We start from the raw sequence: 20,624 nt of genomic DNA, 5'->3' as shown, positions 1-20,624 counted from the left end.
CCGACCAATCAGATTGAAGTGTGACAAGGCCGCATTTGATTGGCCAGAACATGTCACTTGCATATGTGGCATGATTTCATTAGCCTATTGACTTGGCATGCCTTATCATTTTGACACGTGGCATTATCTCATTGGCTCCTCCATTTGACTTGTGTGCCATGTCAATTGACACGTGACACCAAATTGGGCCTCTAAGAAGATGACATCTTGGGTCTAATGAAGTGGGTTCATCACTTATAGCCCAATTAAATGGGTTAGCCCAATGCATCTGGACCTATTTATTGGATTTGAATAATTAATCCAATTATATTAACTCATGATATTAGTGTGGACCGAAATATATTTAATTTGAGATTAAATTCAATTTTCTTATGAATTTAAATTCAATAAATTTTTAATTGCTTAGTTGTCGGCTGACGGCTAATATTTAGAAAATAGTCGTTGCCAACAGTTAAGAAAAAGGGCTACTTTAGCCCCCCAACCCCGAAACATCCCTCACCCCCCTCAAACTTTTATATTAACCTTCAAGTTTATTAAATTACACATTAGCCCTACTTTTAACTATAAATACCCGCCCTACTTCTTTATTATTTCCTACAATTCTCTAGTTCTATCATTCTCTCTCTCTTTATATGCTATCTCCATCATTCTCTCTATTTTCCCACTATAATCTAAGTTTCAAGTACTTAGGCAAATATTTAGAGCAAGTTTCAAGCTGCTAAACGAATTCTTCAAGTATTTAGAGCAAGTATTTGGGCAAATTGTTCAAGTTTTAATATTTGTTTACGGTGCACTCGTTCCATCTCTTAATTTTCGTGTTTCATGTCTAATTTTTACTATATTTAAATTATGGCTCCTACCAAGGTATCAGGCATACCCAACATATTTTTTTAAAAGTAATAAATGTGCTAGTTCTAGTAGTAATCCTACTCCTTTTGCTAAAAATAGAAAAAGCATAGAGGATTGTACTCTTGTTGATGAAACTTCTTTTAGCCTATCGCCTGGCTTTTATTATATTATTTCAGAGGAGCCACTAGATAATAAAACTTTAGAAAGACAATTTGGCAATAATTTGGTACTAATGAGGAAGAAGAAAATGAAGAAGATATATTAGATAAAATACCCACTAATCCAGTTTTAGAAGCTCTAACTCAGACTCAATTTTGGTCTGGAGCTTTACCTCATACTAGGGGTAAGGTTACGTCCAGAGGCGGATCTACGTTGTTGGTTGAGGGGTCACGTGATCCCGTTGGCCTCGGCAAAAACTCTGTATGTATATATATATGGGACCCCTTAAATATTTTACTTGTGACCCTTAACAGAAAAGCGCAGACAGGAGAAGTGGTTGCTTTGGTCGCTCAAAATCCCTCCTATGTTGGAAGACGTGGGTTCGGCCCCCCTCTTTAGCTTTTGCTCCTCCTTTATTTTCTCCTCGTTTTATTTTAATACAACGTAATTTATACTTCATAGCAAATTACTTTACTTTTTACTTTTATCTTCTTCATTTTTAAATTCAATTATAGTTTAGCATTAATACATAATAGTCAACTTTGTTTTATTCTTTTTCAAATTTCTCCTTGAAATTAAAAGTCTCAAATTGCAACTTATCGCTCTACAAATAGAAGGAAAAAAAATCTTTCTGCAACAACCTTACTTTGACGCACTAACAACTAATTCTTTGACTATCAACATACCCTTGTTCTTGATTTTTTTAGTAAGTTTTTGATAATTTAAAGTTTGAACGCCCTTTTGATCGCTGACCCCCTTTTTAATTAAAAACTCGAAATTTTAAAGTGTGAAACATGCTTAATCAAACACCTTCTCTTCACATAGCACCCATTTTGCGAAGAAATCTCTCTCTCTGTTTGATGCTTTCTTTTCTTTTTTAGAACTTTTTTTTTGTTTATACTTGGATGATAAGTCATCATAATCATTAAGTTTTCAAAGAGATGCATGTCAAATTCTATCGCTAGTGATTAGCATACAATGATGGTCCCATCGTGCTAAAATTCTGGGTCCGCCTCTGGCTACGGCAATACGTCTGAGAATATCACATGTATGGAAGTTTTTTAATTTTGATAAAGATGCATGCATTGCTACTTGTTCTAAGCATTTGGGGGGGGGGGATGATGTTAAGGACACTTGAAAACTAAACACAATTTTATGGATACAAGCTCAAATAGATGTTGGAGAGATACCGGATCCTAGCGGTACTTTTTGGTGCTCCTACTGGTGATTTACAACGTCCCTATAACAAAGATAGAGATAGTGAAAGTATAGCAAAATGACCGCAATATGTGGCTTACCTTTTACTTTTCCTTCTCACCTCGCTTGTGCATTATATACAAGAGCCGCATAATCTTGATTTTTCTAAAACCACAGTTAGAAATGATACTTTTAAATTTCAAAGTGACTATCTTCAGTATATACACTGTGTTGTCACTTAGATTGCAAAATGTCTATCACTTCTGATATATGTCGTAGTTCTAATGGCAATGACTATTTAACTGTTACATGTCATTGAACTGATCATAACTAGAATATGCAAAAACGTATGATTGGTTATAAAATTTATTGATTCAGAACACACTGGAGCATATATTGCTGCTGCTGTTCTAGACATTATTCAATTTTGTAGTCTTACTGATAAAGTTTTAACTATCACATTAGCTAATGCTTATGCTAATACCACTGCAGCAAAAAAATTTAAAGTTAGAATTTGTCCACTTTATGACTCAATTTTCCATGTTAGTCATATTTTTAATTTAGTTGTAAAAGATGGTATTGATTTATTTGCTACTTGTGCTAACAATATGATTGTGCCTATATTTTTCGTGCTAATAAAGCGAGTGAGATTCGTGAATTTAAAGAGCAGTGTATCTATGTTGATCTTCCATATAGAAAAATAACGGTCCCTAGTGACCACTGCGACACCATGACTTCAACGGTAAAATCTGTACAATATCATCCATTAGATGATAGACAAGAGAATGTGCATTTGGTAACTCTACATTAGATACATTTTTTTAAAATAAGTACCTCGAGGTCCAAAGGGAAACCAAAAAGAAAACTCTGCCGAATTCAAATAATACTGGATTCCCCCAAAAATAGCAGAATGCTCTTCCTGCATCACTTCAGAGTTGACAAGTTGCAGCCAGTCAATCTTATATCAGTTTTCGCTTTCCTTTCCGGTCAGCAGCAGCTCCTTGGCAATTGTCACTTTCTGGGGATTCTTCAACAACACTCTGCTCTTGAAAAACCAGACCCCGATTCCTAGTCAATTTCCTTATTGGTGTAGTTTGCACAGGTCGTTCAGTTGCTTCAGAGGTTGATGCTGGTTGAAAATTGGTTGGTATCTCAGCTTCAGTTCTGTGTGGCATTAATTCTTCTCCAGCATTAACTGTCCCCAACATAAGCTGCATATGACGTAACAAATTCAGAGTGGCATATCAAATATCATGCGATTGAAAAGTTCAAGAATGAGTATCAAGACTGTACTATTCCGATCCTTATACACAAACAGCTGCTTGGGAAAACAGAAAAATTGTTATTCATTCCACATTGATATGACAGAAGAAAATTATATGACAAATTGATTATACTGGGCATTACTTTTTGACCCTATCACTCATGCACCTACTTTGTAATATTATGCAAATACAACAATGTCATTAATAAACTTCTTGAAGACTACTTTTGCTAGATAACCAAGCCGTTTTAATCTTTGGCAATAGACCATAAACATAAAGCCATTACAAATTTGGTCCTCAGTGAGTTGTGAAGGATACACATTTTTTAGTAGAAGATAGAGAACCACCTGAGTGGTAATAACAAGTTAATATCATTGAAAAGGAATTAGAAACCAATACTAAGTGGGCGTTTGGACATAAGAATTGTAAAATTCCAAAAAAGGGTGAAAAAAAATTTCAAGTGAAAATGGTATTTGGAATTTAGAGTTGTGTTCGGACATGAATATAATTTTGGGTTATTTTTGAAGTTTTGTGACTAATTTGAGTGAAAATTTTGAAAAACAAGTTTTGGAGTTTTTCAAATTTTCGAAAATTTTCAAAATGCATCTTCAAGTGAAAATTGAAAATTTTATGAACTAACGCTAATAATTTCGGAAAAAAGTGAAATTTTTTTGGGAAAAAGGGAAAAATTTCTTATGTCCAAAGAGGCTCTAAGTCATCCATATGGTCTTTAGGAATTGAGAGATTATGTAGATACCTTCCAATCCTGGAAGTCAAATCTAAAGACGAAGTGGCTGTAAGAAACCTCCCCAGAAAGGACTGCATTAGCAGCAGGACCATTCCTTGGTGCTGCAGTAAAACTTGGTACTCTAGTCAGAGGAAATAAGCAGAGGTAAAATGAATTTGAGAAATAAATGGACATGGTAAACTTACAAACTAGATGACAGCCTTTTTCATCAACGGTAATATCAGCTCGTCCATCTTTAATTAGAAACGATAGGGCAAATAAATTTTCAACTGTCTGTGCAAAGCTCTTTCTGTTCAGTATTAAGTTTTCAAGCCTGACATTCTTGTGCTTCCTTAGAATTTGAAACATTGTAGCCATATTCTTGTCAGTGTCTGTCTTCTCCTCATCAACAGTATCTTCAAGCTGAAATATATCACAACAAATCAAAATGCAATTGACATCAAAATTAAAATTAGCAATAAAAGATTTTGGTTAGTTGGTAGTGGTTTAGAGAAGCTGAAAGAAAAATGACTAACTTGCATGGGAAAAAAGAGAGAGGAAACAAAACCGAAAATGCAGAAACAATCTAGCTACCAGACGTACCGTTCTAGTAAAATGCTAAAATATTATGGGCATTCACCAAATATCCATAGACTTAAAGGTTTCAAATATTCAAAAAGAAACTTGTTGGAGACAAAATTACGTTGTATGTTCTAGCTTGAAGTATATACCATCTTTTGATAAAGGCACCTAAGATGAGTGCAATTTCCTGAAGCTAAATCCACTCTATATGGAAGCGTGCAGAGGGGCATGTAAGTTATACCTCCTCAGGGTGTTCACTTTCTGTTGGCCTCACACGCTTTCTGTGAACGACAGGCATGCGTTGCTTCACTTCAGTATTCATAGGCCCTATCCTGTAAAAAGTTCAATATTCACATCTGTTTTGTTATACAAATTGGTAGGAAACAAGGGAGAGGATTCGGCACCTACATTGTACAGCAACCAGGAGCACTCCTGAAAACATGAGAGACTACACAGCCAATGTACTTCCAGCGGATAGAGTCCCTATCCTCTCCTGTTATACTGCTAGATCCACCTTCTTGATCAAAGTCCCTTAGTAGGCAACTAACAAAATCTGAAGGGGTCACTCCTTCATTACCATGGGCCTTCACCGAAGTCACCAGTGTGTTTGTGATGTCCAACAGGGCTTCTGCATCCGCAACCTGTTCCCTAGGTTTTTGTACTGTATGTCAACCAGTTAAAATACAACCCATTAAGTGAAGCCAGAACATTTGATCATCAATATTCAAAATAAAGCATCTTGATATGCCCAAAAAGATTAGCTTAATTGTTGCGATCCTCGGCAAACTAAATACATCCAAAATGTTGACCTTAAACTATAATCAAGCTAGAACTGTTCAGACTCGAAGTTCGAAGGAAATAATCAAAAGGTCCATCGGATCTGCTCGCCAAAAACAAGAACACATTTTGCAAACAGTCATCTTTACCTCAGGTATGTTGAGAAGCAGAGTAATTTAATTTGTTATCATACTCAGACAGGAAAAGATGCAAAATACGTGAAACTGAAATTGGGGGATAGGGAAGCAAAGTTGAGCTCTCCAACCACTTAGAATAAATTTTAGTAATTGTTTTCACACAAATAATTAGATTTTTTTTTACAAGCTCAAAAATACCATGGATACAGTACAAGACTTTTATTTGATGAGACACCACCAGAGTTGAAACCCTAACTTTTCAACATAAATAAGAATAAAATACTGAAATGAGGATTAAAGAATCGTAATATCAATCCCAGGAGGATGCAAGAAATTTTTCCACAGATAATTCTTCATCCGAAATTCTAGGCACCTTGGTAGGCATAACCAAAACATTTGCTGAACTCTCCAAAAACAGAGTGGGCAATACGTTAGGGAGGAGGGCACCCAATTGACAAATGACAATACGACATAAGCATGCATCTCTTCACAAGCAAAAAATTTAACTAGAGATAGTATCAGTACGCCAAAAAGCAAGACACTGAATCAGTACCACGTTGATGTAGTCTTTCGACTTCCTCAATTATTGACTTGAATTTATCTGAATCAACTTTTGATATATCATCTCTCTCATCTGCAAGCACGGCATTAGACCAATTACAATCCATTATAGAAAATCTGTAACCACAATGTATAATAAAAAATGCGGAGTACTTTTAGCACAGAGGAGAAATCAATCAGCAACAGTAGCCTCCAAAGAACACAAACATTAAGTTCCTTTCATCGGTAAAAGCAGCTTTAAAAAACAGAGGGGAAACCAACCCTTTGCTAAGTACATAACAGAACTTCAATGAAAAATAGGAACCATTAAACTGCACATATAAATTACTCTTTGTCCCAATTTTTCACGACAATAACTATTTGAACTTTTCTTTGACTATGATATTTTAATTTGTGTGAGTGTCAATAACAATAACAGACCCAGTAAAATCCCTAGTGGGGTCTGGGGAGGGTAGAGTGTACGCCGGCCTTACCCCTCCCCCGAAAAGGATAGAGAGACTGTTTCCAGGAGACTCTCGGCTCAACAAAATTTGTGTGAGTGTACATGTATAATATAAAAGTACTTCTTCCGTTACAATTTACATGACATATTCTTCACTTCTCAACGTCTCAAAATGTTGAGACAATTTGATTTTTCCTACAAATAACATTTCTTTTAATAATTTAAATTCATTAAATTATTCCAGTTCGAAATTGTGACACGATGTTTTCTCCACTGAACTAACTTTCCAACTATTACATTAATACTCCATTTTTTCCAATTTATGTGGCACACTTTGATTTTCAGTCTATCCAAGAAAGCACGGGATATTTCTATATTTCGAAACAATTCAAATCTAAACTTCCAATTTTACCTTAATGAGATGACTTAGGACCACACAAATGTCAGTAACTTATTCTAGACCACATATTTCAAAATTCACACTTTATTTTTTAAACTGATTGCCGATTTATTTGATGGTTTTTTAATTCCACTATCACTAATAAAAACTATGGGCTACTATAGCATGCGTAGATCTTACATAGTATATACACAATGATATATTCACAAAATCAAGGAAAATAAGGTCACACTTTATAAACATAAAAAAATAAAAAGACTTTGAGAGAGAGGAAGAGAAATTACCAGAAATACGAGACTTAACGGAGAGATAATGAGATCGAAGAACTCTGCGTAGTCCAACAGTGTCTTCTTCTGTTGATACTCCTCCATTACTCTGTGCTCCTCTATTTTGACGAATACGAGTGCTAACTTTTTCGCGTTTTAAGATCGTAGTTTCTTCGGGAAGAACTAAACGACGTCGTCCAGAAGCTTCTACCTCTACAGAACCGTCGTTATGGCCATTGCTAGTGCTCGCCGATACTCCGCCGCTACTTCGAGTATTCACAGGTTCACGTTTCACAATTCGAACCATACCTTTTTCAATTAAGCATCCAAGAAGAGGAAAAAGTATTGGGAAGAAATTGACGATATGAATTTACTATGAATTTTCGAAGAATTAGAGATAAAATCCTTAAAAATTGAGCCGTAGGACTGAAACTTTTTGGAGCCAATGTAAGAACCCTAGAAAAACTTCAATTTTTGAATGCAAGTGTTGAAATAATAGAAACGCGCGCTCGAGTAAGAGATTTTTTTTTCTTTTCTTTTTTTTTCTTTCTCAATGAATTTATGTTGGGAGATTTCTGTTTAGCCCCTTTAACTTTCTGAGGTTTGAAACAGTACCCTTTCACTTAATAAATTATATAGAGAATCCTCTTTGACCTAAAATCAACCGAAAAACGATTAGACTAATCGTGGTCGAAATTTTCGAAAAAATATACTTTAATTACAGTATTTTAGATTACAACATGCTTTTTCTCAACAATGAAATAGTAAAAAACTAAATAATAGTAGTATTTTAAAAAGTTAGAATTTCATAATTCCGAGGCCGGAGGGTCGGTTACATCTGAAAATACTGGATTATAAAATTTAATACTAACCCTGCAGCTAGGGTGTTCATGGTTCGGTTTGGATCGGTTTTTCCCTTAAAAGAAACCAAACCAAGTAAGTCGGTTTTTTAAATATTAGAACCAAACCAAACCAATTAAGTCGGTTTTTTCTCGATTCGGTTTATGTCGGTTTTTCAGTTTTTTCGGTTATTTGTCGGTTTTTCTTAAATATAAGACATACACTACCAAACACATATTCCGGCGACCACATATTCAACATGACACTATCAAATCAATTGCCCTTTAAGAAATCTATTATTTACCAATATATATTGATGATAATTGAATCAAATAGTGATGAAAAATTTAAGGACTCAATTAAAAATATATTATTTTAACACGAAATGGATTCTTACACTTAACAAAAGAAAATTACCAATCAAACTAGAATATAAAGGTAAAGAACTTACTAAAAAGTGCAAACTATTAACATTTACCATTGAATTTTTGAAACTTTGTATAAAAATATACATATATATAGGTGTAATAATAAATTTGAAATAACTACTCCTATAGTCGGTTTGGTTCGGTTTTTTCTGATTGAAACCAAAACCAAACCAAATTTGATCGGTTTTTTAAATTCAAAATCAAAACCAAACCAAACCAAAAAATATCGGTTTTTTTGGTCGGTTTGGTTCGATTTTTCGGGTTTTTATGAATACCCCTACCTGTAGCAATAGATCAAGGAACATAACAAGAGCATTGAACCGATCCCGGGAGTCCCGCTTGTTGTCAAAGGGATCGACATAAGCAAATACTCTCAACAACAACGAAACCAAGTGCAACCCCACTGTCGATCCCTAAGAAGTTTAAAATGTTGGACATCCCAAAATACGATAGAACCTGGACCCACCCGATCATGTCATGGCTTGTATGACCGGGATCAAGGGGAATGGCCTCACGAAGGACAAATCAGATTAATGCTCGTCAAGAAGTTCGAAAAAATCCTAACAGAGGAAGCTTTAACCTAGTATTTTCACTTACCTAAAAATTCTATTAGTTCTTCTGTTGAACTTGAAGATGCTTTCATCAAAGCACACTCCGAAACCCAAAAGGTGAAGAAGCAAGTTAAGGAAATCTTTAAAGTCATGCAAGGAAGAAAGGAGTAGCCTCGAGATTTTATCTGTCGATTTTAGAGGGAATGGATTCTACTTCTTGAGGTTCTGAAAAATTGGGTCGCTATGATTTTTACAAGAAAATGTAAACTGAACTGTTTCGAAGCTTCAAAGAAATCCTAGGGGAGTTTCTGACCAAAATATGGAACGTTGTGTCCCACAGATACCACACTAAACTTCGAATAGAAGTTGATATCTTACTACTCCCAGGATTCAAAGTGAGGAAATGATAGAGTATAACAGTCGTTCTGAAGCAGTTCACAGACAAGACGAGCCCAGACATCGAAATTCCACAAACCGGTATGAACCTTACTCCAGACCCATGCACCAGAAAAATGATCGGAAGCCAGGATCAGGGCGTAATAAAAGAAACTCCGGACGAAGGAATGACACGGTACCCCATCGAGCAAGAAACGGACCAAAAACATCAAAAATCAGTGACTACCACCTCTGACCAAATCTGGTCGACTATAACTTTAATGTTAGCACCACTGAACTGGTAGCGGTACTAGAAGACATGGGGACAAAGTGAGATGGCCGAAGGAGATAAGAATATATCTAAATAAGCAGAGCCAGGAGTTTTGGTGCGAATTCCATAATGGTCGCAGCAACAAAACTACCAACTACATAGTCCTACAAAATGAGGTGAATTGTCTCCTCAAATAGGGATACTCACCAAACATTTATTGAAAAAAGAATCTGTCGTATATGAAGAATATGATAAAGGAAGAGCCACCTTAGGATCTATCTCCAAAGAGAATGATTAGTGTATTTTTGGAGGCGAAACAGTGCATGGTATCACATACACAGCCTTAAAGAAGCTTTTAAAGATATTCATCACCTGTGAGAAGCTTGTCGCGCCCCCTTTTCCCCCTTCCATCGGAGAGGAGTCTGGGTTTCGACATTCATTGGGTGTAATGACTCATTTCCTTTTGGTAATTGGGTATTTTGAAGAGTACATGCCTCAAACCGCCATAGGAGTCCATGGATTAGGTAGGGATTGAAAGGGATTAGGGGAATTTGGGCAGCGACGACTAGGGTTTAGGTGAAGTTGCAGAGAGAGTTTGAGAGGAAGGGGTTCAAGGGCGGCGAGTGGTGAGAAATGACTTAAGGCAAAGAGGTCGTTTAGGTTTAAAAATGGTAGGTGAAATGGTGGTTGTTGATCTGAATGATCAACGACCTAGATTAAAAGGAGTAGGTGGGTCGGTTTATGAAATTGGGTTTGGGCCTGGTCCGGTGGGTATAATTGGGTTGGGAATTGGGGTCTGATTTGGGTTATAGTTGAAAGCCAGATGTAGCTACGAGTTAAATAGCCACTTTTTCCTTTTTATTTTTTATAAAAAAAATAGCAAATAGTTTCTGAAAATAAATTGAAAATACTAAAATAATTTATAACATATAATTAACAATTTAAAAGTACTAGACTCAATTTTATGAACATAAGACACAATTAAACCTTAAAATGGCTAATATTACAATTATGTGCAATTTAGCTTTAAAAATACTAAATGAATTTGTAAAAATATGTAAAAGATTATTTAGCCACAATTTGGCATAAATATGAAAATCCAATAGATGAATTATCAAAAATAATAATTTTGGAAATAATTATTGGGCTTTTTATGGATAAAAAAGGGAAAAATAAATCAATTCAAAACCTTAAAAATTATGAGAAAATAATAAAATATTTGGACTTGCTTATATATGCATATATATGCTATTTTGAAGTTATTTTGCATATTGAAAATATATCGGAAAAAATTGGGTATCAATAAAGCTTACCCGACATTCCTTGGCCAGAGAAGAAATCACTTTTAATGACAAAGATGCAGATGGACTGATCATGCCATACCATGATGGACTAATAATTACTTTACAAATTGATGAAACTGATGTTAGACGTATTTTAGTTTGTCCAGGTAGCTCGACCAATATCATCCACATGCGAGTGGTTAAGGAGATACAACTTGTGGATCATATTATTCCAAAAGCATCATTACTCTCCGGATACAATAACTCTTGTGAGATGACCAAAGGCGAGATCACCCTGAGGACCTTCGCAGGAAGGGTAACATAGGAAACTCTACACTGAGTCATGGCCAGAGACATGGCTTATAATATCATCCTAGGGAGACCATGGATACATATTATGGATGTAGTACCTTCAATCCCATATCAAGTAATAATTTTTTTTCACCATGGGAAAATAGAAAAATTTACGGGGAACAGAGAACAGTCCGGGAAGTTAATTCAATTACGGCTACCAATATCATTCCCAAGTAAGAAACAGATAAATAGTGACTATAACAACATGTTCCAAAACTAGGTGGGTCGGTCACTGAAGATCAAATTGTCGAACCAAAAAAGAACACTGCCACTGACTCTATACTGAAGAATTGGAGGAAGTGATCCTTTTATCCATTGGCCGGAAAAGGAAGATTTACATAAGTTCAAGGCTGACCCCCAAACAGAAACATAAGTTAATTGAATTTTTACGCGATAACCCTGATTGATTTGTTTGGTTTCATGCAGACATGAAGGAAATTTCACTTGAGGTAATGACTCATAAGCTAAATGTCAATCCTAATTCTCACCTAGTTAAGAAAAAAAAAAGAGAAATAATGGGTCCTCGAGGAATAAAATTGTGGAGGAAGAAGTAGCCAAATTGCTTAAAAATGGATTCATCCGAGAGGTAAAATATCTAGATTGGTTAGACAATGTCATGGTAATACCTAAAAATAATGACAAAAAGACCTCAACAAGGCCTATCCAAAGGATTCCTTCCCCATGCCAAATATTGACCAGCTTATAGATTCCATAGCAGGACACGAACTGCTGAGTTTTTGGGATGCCTACCCCAAAAATAAACAGATAAAAACGGAACCGGGGGATCAGGAGAAAACATCCTTCATAACCGGTCGGGAGACATATTGCTACAGCATCATGGCATTCGGGTTAAAAATACCAGGGCAACATATTAAAGGCTCGTCACCCAAATGTCCAAAAACCACATCAGGGAGTCCATACAAGTCTACATTAGCCAATGATATACTAGTGAAATCAATATAAGCAGATGATCATTTGAATAACCCAAGGGAAGCATTCACCATTCTCCAAAAATATAACATGAAGCTAACCTCAGAGAAATGCTCTTTCAGAGTAGGTAAGTTTCTTGGTTTCCTAGTTTTAAATAGAAAATAATAGCTAATCTCGATTGACGAGATATTAATGTTCAGCCGGTTTATATCTCATTCCTCGAAAAAATGCCACAAAATCATTGTGGAACTAAAGAAGAATAAAGACTTCGAATGGACTCCCGAGTGTCAATAAGTACCACTAGACCTTAAGAGGTACCTATCCAACCCACCACTCTTATCCAAGCCTCGACCAGGATAGCAACTGCTGGTGTATTTAGCTATATCGGAAGCTGTTATAAGCGTTGTGCTGGTACGAGAGGACAAAGGTACACAAGCTCCAATCTATTATGTTAGTAAAACACTTATATATGTCGAAACCAAGTATCCTCACCGGGAAAAAAGGCTTTAGCATTGATAATGGCCTCCGGAAACTAAGGCCTTACTTTTAGTGTAACCCTATCTCCGTGGTGACCACCTTCTCATTATGGAATATTCTTCATAAACCAAAACTCTTTGGATAGCTTGCCAAATGGGCAGTCGAATTAAGCGCATTTGATATAATGTATCAACCTCGCACTGCTATCAAGTCATAAGTCCTAGCCGATTTTGTCGCTAACTTTATTGCGAGTATACTTCTCCAAGCTAAGAAAGAAGTGATTATAGGTTCCGGAACAGAACCGAGACTCTGGACCCTATACATATATTGCTCTTCGAGTGCTAAAGTGTGCGGGTTTAGTGTCATACTTATCATTCCTATTGGAAAAATGGTACGACGAGCTATTAAATATTATTTTATAACTAAAAATGCAGCAGAGTATAAGGGTGTGATTGTAGGTCTCGAACTATCCCAGGAACTAGGAGCAAAACATATATAATAAAAAATTACTCACAACTAGTGGTCAATCAAGTATAGTGTACTTTATGAAGCTCGAGACTTGGGGTTGATACAGTTCCAAATCAAAGTTACTTACCTCCTTGGTTATATTTGAGAATGAAAAGCCATTCAGATACCTCAAAAAGAGAATGTCGAAGTAGATGCCCTGGCCACGCTCGTAGTGGCTTCGATTGTCACTGAATCTAGTAAAAATTTGGTGCTTCGTCTATTTTACTCCACCATAGATTAGCATCGGGATGAGGTGAACATGGCTCTTCTAGTTCATGAGTCGCGTGGTGAAATCATTTATTATTTCCAGAATGGAATATTGGCAGAAGATAAGCAGAGATCTCGGGAGCTAGACACAAGGCTGCCAAGTATTGCCTTGTGTCAAATAATTTATATCGAAGAATCTACAATGTCCCATTAGCCAAATCTTTGGGACCAGACGACACCGATTATATGATGCGAGAAGTACACGAAGGCCATTGCAGAAATCTTTCGAGTGAGAGACCCTTGGTATAAAAACTGCTAACAACCGGGTACTTCTGGCCTTAGATGAAACAAGATGCAACAGATTTGTAGGAAAATGTGAGAAATGCTAGTGTTTTGCTCGGCGGTTGCACTAGCCTGCCGAAACCTTACATTCAATAATTGCTCCATGGCCCTTCATGAAACAGGGAGTGTATATCGTGGGACCATTGCCACAAGCTCTAAGAAGTATAAAGTTCCTTTTGGTCCTCATGATTTCTTCTCCAAGTAGGTAGAAGCCGGTGCATTTTCTAAGGTTCGAGAAAAGGAAGTCATAAACTTCATATGGAATAATATTATTTGTATATTTGGAGTACCAAAAGATATAACATGTGATAACATGCCTTAGTTTGTCGGGAACAAAATAACATAATTCTTTGAGGAATGGAAGATTAAGAGGGTTACCTTGATACTGTACCACCCAGGAGCAAATGGAAATGTGAAATCGTCCAACAAGATCTTGATGAATTCATTAAAGAACAAAGTGGAAGTGGCTACACAGAATTGGTCGGATAAGTTGCTTGGAGTACTTTGGGCTTAATGAACAACAACAAAATCCAGCACGAAACCTCATTCTCTATGGTGTATAGTGCTGAAGCACTCATTTTTGATAGAAATAGGGGGAACCTAGCCTAAGGTTCACTCATGCTTTAGAGGAATCCAACAACAAAATACTAGCTGCAGAATTAGGCTTACTCAAGGGATACTGAGAATTAGCTCTAGTCCGAATGGCTATCCGAAAGCAGTAGATTGATAAGTATTATACTAAAAGATCCAACCTCTGACACTTCAAGATTAGGGACTATGTACTCCAGAGTATGTTCTCCGCAATACAGGAGCCGAATGTAGAAAGCTCGAACCCAACTGAGAAGGACCATATCAAATCATAGAAGTAACCGGAAAAGAATCTTACAAGCTTGAAGAGATGGATGGGAAACCCGTGAAGTCAAACTAGAATGTGATTTACTACTTCTACATCTAGAACCACGACAATTTCTCTTTCTCCCTTAATTCATTCATTACAAATTACTTTTATTATATATGAACTAACATTTTTAGATGGCGAGCAAAAAGCATACTCGGGTAGAATAATGACTATGCTGACTATTGACAAAAATTTCAGAATCTTAAAGAGTTCCCTGCCATAGTCAAGCAACATCTAACTAAAAAAAGGTTTATGTGCCATCTTCGTCTAAAAAGAACCCCTTGTCCATTTTGCTTTCTTTTATAGGAATAAGACCATCAGATGGAGAAATTGCAAAAGGCTAAGCACCCTAAAGAAGATAATTAGAATATCAATCCAATCATAGAGCCTAACACTTGCACACTAGAGGACTATGAAGCTCAAAATACAAGTTTGGGACCCCAAACAAATACCACTAGAAGGCACTCCGAAACAAACTACAATCGGGAGGTGTCCGCCATGATCAGGCGATCAAGACGGCCCCATCCCATAGCATGGATCTAAATAAGTCATTTCTAGAAAGTTATATACAATGGCAATCGCCCCCCAAATTATATCCCTATGTCAAGGTCGGGTCACCCTCTCTTCTAACCTACGTACTTAGTCACAAATCCCCTACAAATTTATAATGATAACATCACGTTCACTTAAGATATATCTTCATTTTGTGTTAAGGTTATGTTCTACAAATCAATTTGACGCCTAAGACGGGGATTAGACGTCATACCCTATGCAACACTTTGTTTTGATCAAGCACGTATAAATCCATTAGCATTATTAGGGAACCAAAGTGCTTCAACAAGTAGAATAAAAATCAAAATATTATTTTATACATAGTGCAGTGAAATGATCATTTGCGGCCCGGAGGCTTAAAACGTAGTATCCCAAAACTTTCACAGGATTCCTAACAAACAATCAAAGTATCCCGGAATACTCATGATATTTCCCAAAACAAACGTCTAAAAACCTAAAAAGAAAAGAAGTACTGAAGTAAAATAACTAAACAACCATACAAGCTTCTTTTGTGCATACGACTCTAGCCACTGGTCACTAAATTGGCTCATCAACGGCCCCAGAGAAAGTAGAGTCTAGCATTTCAGCTCGAGCATTCGTAGGAGAGGAATCATCTGAAGGGTTCAAGGAAGAAATGGAAGAGAACGGAGGAGTACCTGAAGGAGGGATGACATGAGAATCAAAGTGATGTTTTAAGCGTCAATACTGCATAAGAGGGGGAGGGGGATTTGTGTGGTACCCAATTTTTGCTTAACTGAACTATAGAAGAACCTGGTTCTTCTAGGTGTTCCAACTACTACTGTTTGTGGAATAATAAATACAGAAAATAAAGAACATAGAGATTATTACGTGGAAAACACCTGGCTCAAAAGGTGAAAAATTACGACCTACTACTCAGTAGGATTTTCCCAAACTTCCACTAAAATCAGTGAGCCAAAATAACATTTACAAAACTCTTTGTAAACCTAAGTATTAACTCTAATACCATTGTGGCACACAGCCTCAATATTGTGATAACTTCAAGTTAGCTCTAACTTGAACACTCTAGGTACCTAATACAATTTCTTCTATGAAAGCTGAAAGGTACAATGTAAAATCACCTACTACAATTGAACTAGAATAAAAGATAGACACATGGAACTGGTTCTTCTATCTCATTCAAGTAGCTTCAGGATTGCACACTCAAATCACACATAAATTGATTGCAAAATTGCCTTGCTCTTTTGCTCTCAATTTAAGTTTTTCTTCCGCTTATGTGCATTAACTGTAAAAGAGAACAACACTGACATTTAATAGGTTAGTAATCAGAGTTTGACTGAGATTCAATTGCTACTCTTCTATCATATAAGAGTTCATGGTGATCTCAAACTCTAACACTATCTTCATCCGAAACTGTGTTCTCTTTATGTAAGGAGTCTTTCTCTCCTTATCCAATATGCAACCTTTTCGATCAGATCAAGAGATATTGCTTCTTGATCAGTTAGATTTATTTCCTTTACGTGCCTCTCACATGTACAGGTTGATCATGACTGTGATTCACAAGATGAACTTTGTCCATATCTGAGTTCTTTTGTCAATCTTCAAAACTTCACCTGTTCTTGGGCCAACAAATTCCCCCTTTTTGATGATGACAAACTCTGTGCTTTTAACTTACTTGGATCCTGTAAGAACTCAGTTTACCATCAATACAAAGTTTAGAAATTTCACTTATCATCACGGACCAGGTTAATTAGGTTATAAATATCACTTATTCAGAATATGTAAAACACAAGATCTCTTCCCCCTTTTGTCATTATCGAAAAGTTGCATACAAAGTGTGAGTCCCAGATTTTAATAAGTACTCATGGACACTGGGGCAACTGCAAGTGCAATCATAGTTTAATCATCAGTAATCAAGCAAACATATTTAAACTATCAAGGATAGATTAACATTGAACAAGAGAAGAAACAATAGATATCATTGATAGAGATATGTTGCTACCATAATCCACAACCAGAAAGCAAAAAACATTTAAAGCATGAGCAAAAAGATATAAAAATCCTTAATCTGGGTCATTGAAGGTACTAGACAGGTTCAGTAGACAAAAGTTAGGATTCCTAAGGCTTGGGGGGAGCTAGAGGGTTGGTTTTGGGCTTGGAAAAGATTCAGCATATTATGAAGAATTCCATCATTCTTCTCCTTTTCTTTGGTAAGCTCAGTTCTGAGAGCATCCCTCTCATATTCCACCTCTGCCACATAAGCCTTGAGCCTAGCTATCTCAGCATCCTTGGCTTCACATTCTTGAACTAGAGCCTTTGACTTTGCTGTTGATAGGAGTCTTCTTGGATGAACCAGGTTTATTTGGGATGGCACTAACTAAGTAGTCACAAACAATCATAGCGTTAATGCCAAAATGATCCATGCTAGAGGTCATTTCCCATTTCTTCAGAGGAACACTGCACCCATCCAGAATCGTAGTCAGAATAAAGCCATAGGTGGTAGCATGAGCCTTGGAGCCATTTATGAACCCTGTCCAGCAGCTTGATGATGAAGGCAGGCCAATTAATCTGCTTCCCACTTTCCAGGCACTCCATAAGAACTAGGTCCATATAATTGGCAATATGCCTTCTCTCCTGTCTGGGCAATATGCACTTATTGACAAATTCAAACAAGACCTTGTGTTGAGGCCTCATTTCACTTTTCTGAACAGCCCTGGCTTCATTCACATCTTCAGCATCACAAAACCTCCTGGTAATTTCAAGGGCAGTAAGAAGGGAGTCTAGACAAGGCCACCTTTGCCTTGTATAGTTATCAAACCCTTCAGAGGGTATATCAAGGATCTCTCCCAGTTTTTCTGCATCAAAGGACACTTGAACTCCTTTCACCAGGTTGCTAACCTTGCCATCCTTAACCTCTACATTTGCCATAGACTCAATTATCTCATTCTTGGCTAGCCTACCATCCATCTGAAGGACCATGTCCTTCTACACCTGAGCAGCTAAGGCATCCACCAATCTCATCATTCCTGGCTCCACCAAGTCTTTCAGCAGTCTACCCTTCAAAATCTTTCTTTTGCCAAACATGGCAAGCTTGTCTTGTTCACCATCACAATCATCTTCTACTTCTTCTCCACTCCATTCCTCATCTTTAGAAATTTTCACTTGTTTACTTTTCACTACAGACCTTGTCCTCTTGGCTAGTGAAGGTTCAGCAGCCTCAGACACAGAGGAAGATTTCTTGGAAGAAGTCTTGGGCCTTTTGGGCTTGGGTGTCTGAACCTCCACTGGTTGAACTTCCTCCTAATGGACCTGTTCTATCTCCTCAACCTCCACAGCCTCTGAGGACTCTATAACCTTCCCTTTTCCTTTAGCCAGCTTTTTCTTCTTACTCCCAGCTAGTGTTTGGAGATCACTCTCACTCTACTTCACCCTGCTTCTTGTAGCCCTACCCTTTGGCAATGAAAATTCAGTAGTTGTTGGGGATGGAGACTTTCTTTTCTTGGAGGGTTTAGGAACACTGGGGTCCTTCGGTGTGGGAGTTCTTTGTTTCTTTGGATAATAGCTTGCCCCAACCTTTTTCAGCAGGTTTGTTAGGGTCTCTTTAGTAGATGAACTAGGTTCATCTCCCTGTGTGCTTAGATTAACCAGCCCCTCAGCAGCTTCACCAGAACCACTTCCCCCTGACTTCTTGCCACTCTCTTCTACCCTTTCTTGTTCAACCCCACAGAGTGCAGGCACATGCAAATCAGCAGTGGGTGAATGATCAACCACTATTTTTTCCATTTCCCCTCTCTTTACCACATGCACTCTCTCTCTCTCTCTCTCTTTTTCTTTTTCCAGAATTCTTTTTACCTCCACTCCTTCGTAACTCAGGTAATTCTACATCCTTAATAGACCCAACCAGAACAAACCTAGTTTCTAGATTTTCAGATATAGAAGAAATCACCTTAGAAGGGGAGTTTTGAGTCTTTTCAGAGTCAGAAGACCCAAATCCTTCCCCCTCACTAGCGGATTTGTATGACTTAGAATCAGAGTTGGAGTCATAGTCTTGGGCCTGGCTTGCCTTTAATTTCTCATTTAATTTCTTTCTGAGAGCCCCAGATGCTATTGTTTTTCGAGCAAATATTTTCACCCTTTTCAGCCTGGGTTTGGGAGATGTACTAGGTGGAGGAGGTGTAGATGAATTAGAGGGAGTGGATGGTGGAGGAGTTCCAGGATTGTCTTGTGGGTTGGTCATGATCGTTGATTTCTTGAGAGAATTTGTGAGTTAAAATTTTGGAGAAGAGGGCAAGTGAAAGTGAAGAGGAATTTTTGATGGTTTGGAATTTTGGAGATGGCAAAAGGAATGATGTGTATTTAAAGAGAAATACACATTTAATGTGTAACATCAGCTTTAGCAGTGGTCAATTAGAGGTCTAATCAAACTAAAATTGCATGTTTGAATGATCGGTTTAACTTCCCTAGATTTTAGGCAATTTTTGTGGTTTAGAGTTCTAGGCTGACGGAACTGGTTCAAAGCTAACAGATAGAATTTTTTAAGGAATTGAAGAATTGTAGGACTTCTACTCATGATTTAAATATTGATATTTCTAATTGTGCAGAGTATAGAAAACATACCTTAGCTTTCAGATGAACACATACTGATGAACCAGGTTCTTCATTTAGAATTCTCTTGAACATGCCTCAATTTACCATAATAGAGAAAATTTTGTAAGAAATCAATGTGTCAATTAACACATATCACAGGAGTATACTAATTACAGTATGAAGCTGAGTAAAAATTAATCTAGATATTTACACAAGTTCAGATTTCCTAGCCAAATATTTTTTTTCATTTTAATTTTTTTTCATTGTGCATTCTGAGTTGGACCTATTAGGTGATCTTAATCATCCCTAATTCCAACTTGTTCCTCTCAAAGTTTTCTCTACTTAGTGTTTTAGTGAAGGTGTCAGCAATTTGTTTATCAGTAGCACAAAATTCTATGGAGATCAATCCTTTCTCATAGTTATCTCTTAAGAAGTGGCATCTAACATCTATGTGCTTAGTCCTCTTATGATGAACATGGTTCTTTGTCATACTTATAGCACTAGTGTTATCACAAAATATAGGAATGCAACCAACTTCAATGCCAAAATCTACCAGCTGCTGTTTGATCCATAGCAATTGAGCACAACAAGAGGCAGCAACAACATATTCAGCCTCAACAATGGATAAAGCCACTGAATTTTGCTTTTTTTGTGGCCCATGATACAAGACATGAACCAAGA

At 36.9% G+C, this 20,624-nt stretch overlaps 2 protein-coding genes across 2 annotated transcripts; both read right to left on the bottom strand.

Moving 5' to 3' along the window:
- Positions 1-2,940: 2,940 nt before the first annotated feature.
- Positions 2,941-7,919, bottom strand: LOC104248522 (non-structural maintenance of chromosomes element 4 homolog A-like). Its single transcript, XM_009804790.2, has 7 exons — positions 7,381-7,919; positions 6,247-6,327; positions 5,188-5,440; positions 5,021-5,111; positions 4,404-4,620; positions 4,228-4,319; positions 2,941-3,416 (listed from the first exon to the last, which is right to left on the bottom strand). Exons 1-7 carry the CDS (start codon positions 7,667-7,669, stop codon positions 3,165-3,167), a joined length of 1,275 nt encoding a protein of 424 aa, XP_009803092.1. The 5' UTR covers positions 7,670-7,919; the 3' UTR covers positions 2,941-3,164.
- A 10,422-nt stretch (positions 7,920-18,341) lies between these two features.
- Positions 18,342-19,593, bottom strand: LOC104248525 (uncharacterized). Its single transcript, XM_009804795.2, has 3 exons — positions 19,209-19,593; positions 18,786-19,126; positions 18,342-18,656 (listed from the first exon to the last, which is right to left on the bottom strand). Exons 1-3 carry the CDS (start codon positions 19,591-19,593, stop codon positions 18,342-18,344), a joined length of 1,041 nt encoding a protein of 346 aa, XP_009803097.2.
- Positions 19,594-20,624: the final 1,031 nt, after the last annotated feature.

The sequence above is a fragment of the Nicotiana sylvestris genome, chromosome 3 (assembly GCF_000393655.2).
Source record: "Nicotiana sylvestris chromosome 3, ASM39365v2, whole genome shotgun sequence".
Taxonomy (NCBI): Eukaryota; Viridiplantae; Streptophyta; class Magnoliopsida; order Solanales; family Solanaceae; genus Nicotiana; species Nicotiana sylvestris.
The sequence above is the reverse complement of the archived record's forward strand: the minus strand, read 5'-3'. Positions and strand labels throughout refer to the sequence as shown.

What these genes read in the sequence shown, in the direction of transcription:
- LOC104248522 (XM_009804790.2), bottom strand. Translation starts at nt 7,669, where the DNA reads ATGGTTCGAATTGTGAAACGTGAACCTGTGAATACTCGAAGTAGCGGC. An exon ending in AAAGTGAACACCCTGAGGAG is followed by an intron (nt 4,621 to 5,020) that starts GTATAACTTACA and finishes GATATATTTCAG; the next exon opens with CTTGAAGATACTGTTGATGA. An exon ending in TTGACTTCCAGGATTGGAAG is followed by an intron (nt 3,417 to 4,227) that starts GTATCTACATAA and finishes CGTCATATGCAG; the next exon opens with CTTATGTTGGGGACAGTTAA.
- LOC104248525 (XM_009804795.2), bottom strand. Translation starts at nt 19,593, where the DNA reads ATGACCAACCCACAAGACAATCCTGGAACTCCTCCACCATCCACTCCC. An exon ending in TGAGTTACGAAGGAGTGGAG is followed by an intron (nt 19,127 to 19,208) that starts GTAAAAAGAATT and finishes TGGAAAAAATAG; the next exon opens with TGGTTGATCATTCACCCACT. An exon ending in GTAGGGCTACAAGAAGCAGG is followed by an intron (nt 18,657 to 18,785) that starts GTGAAGTAGAGT and finishes CAGGTCCATTAG; the next exon opens with GAGGAAGTTCAACCAGTGGA.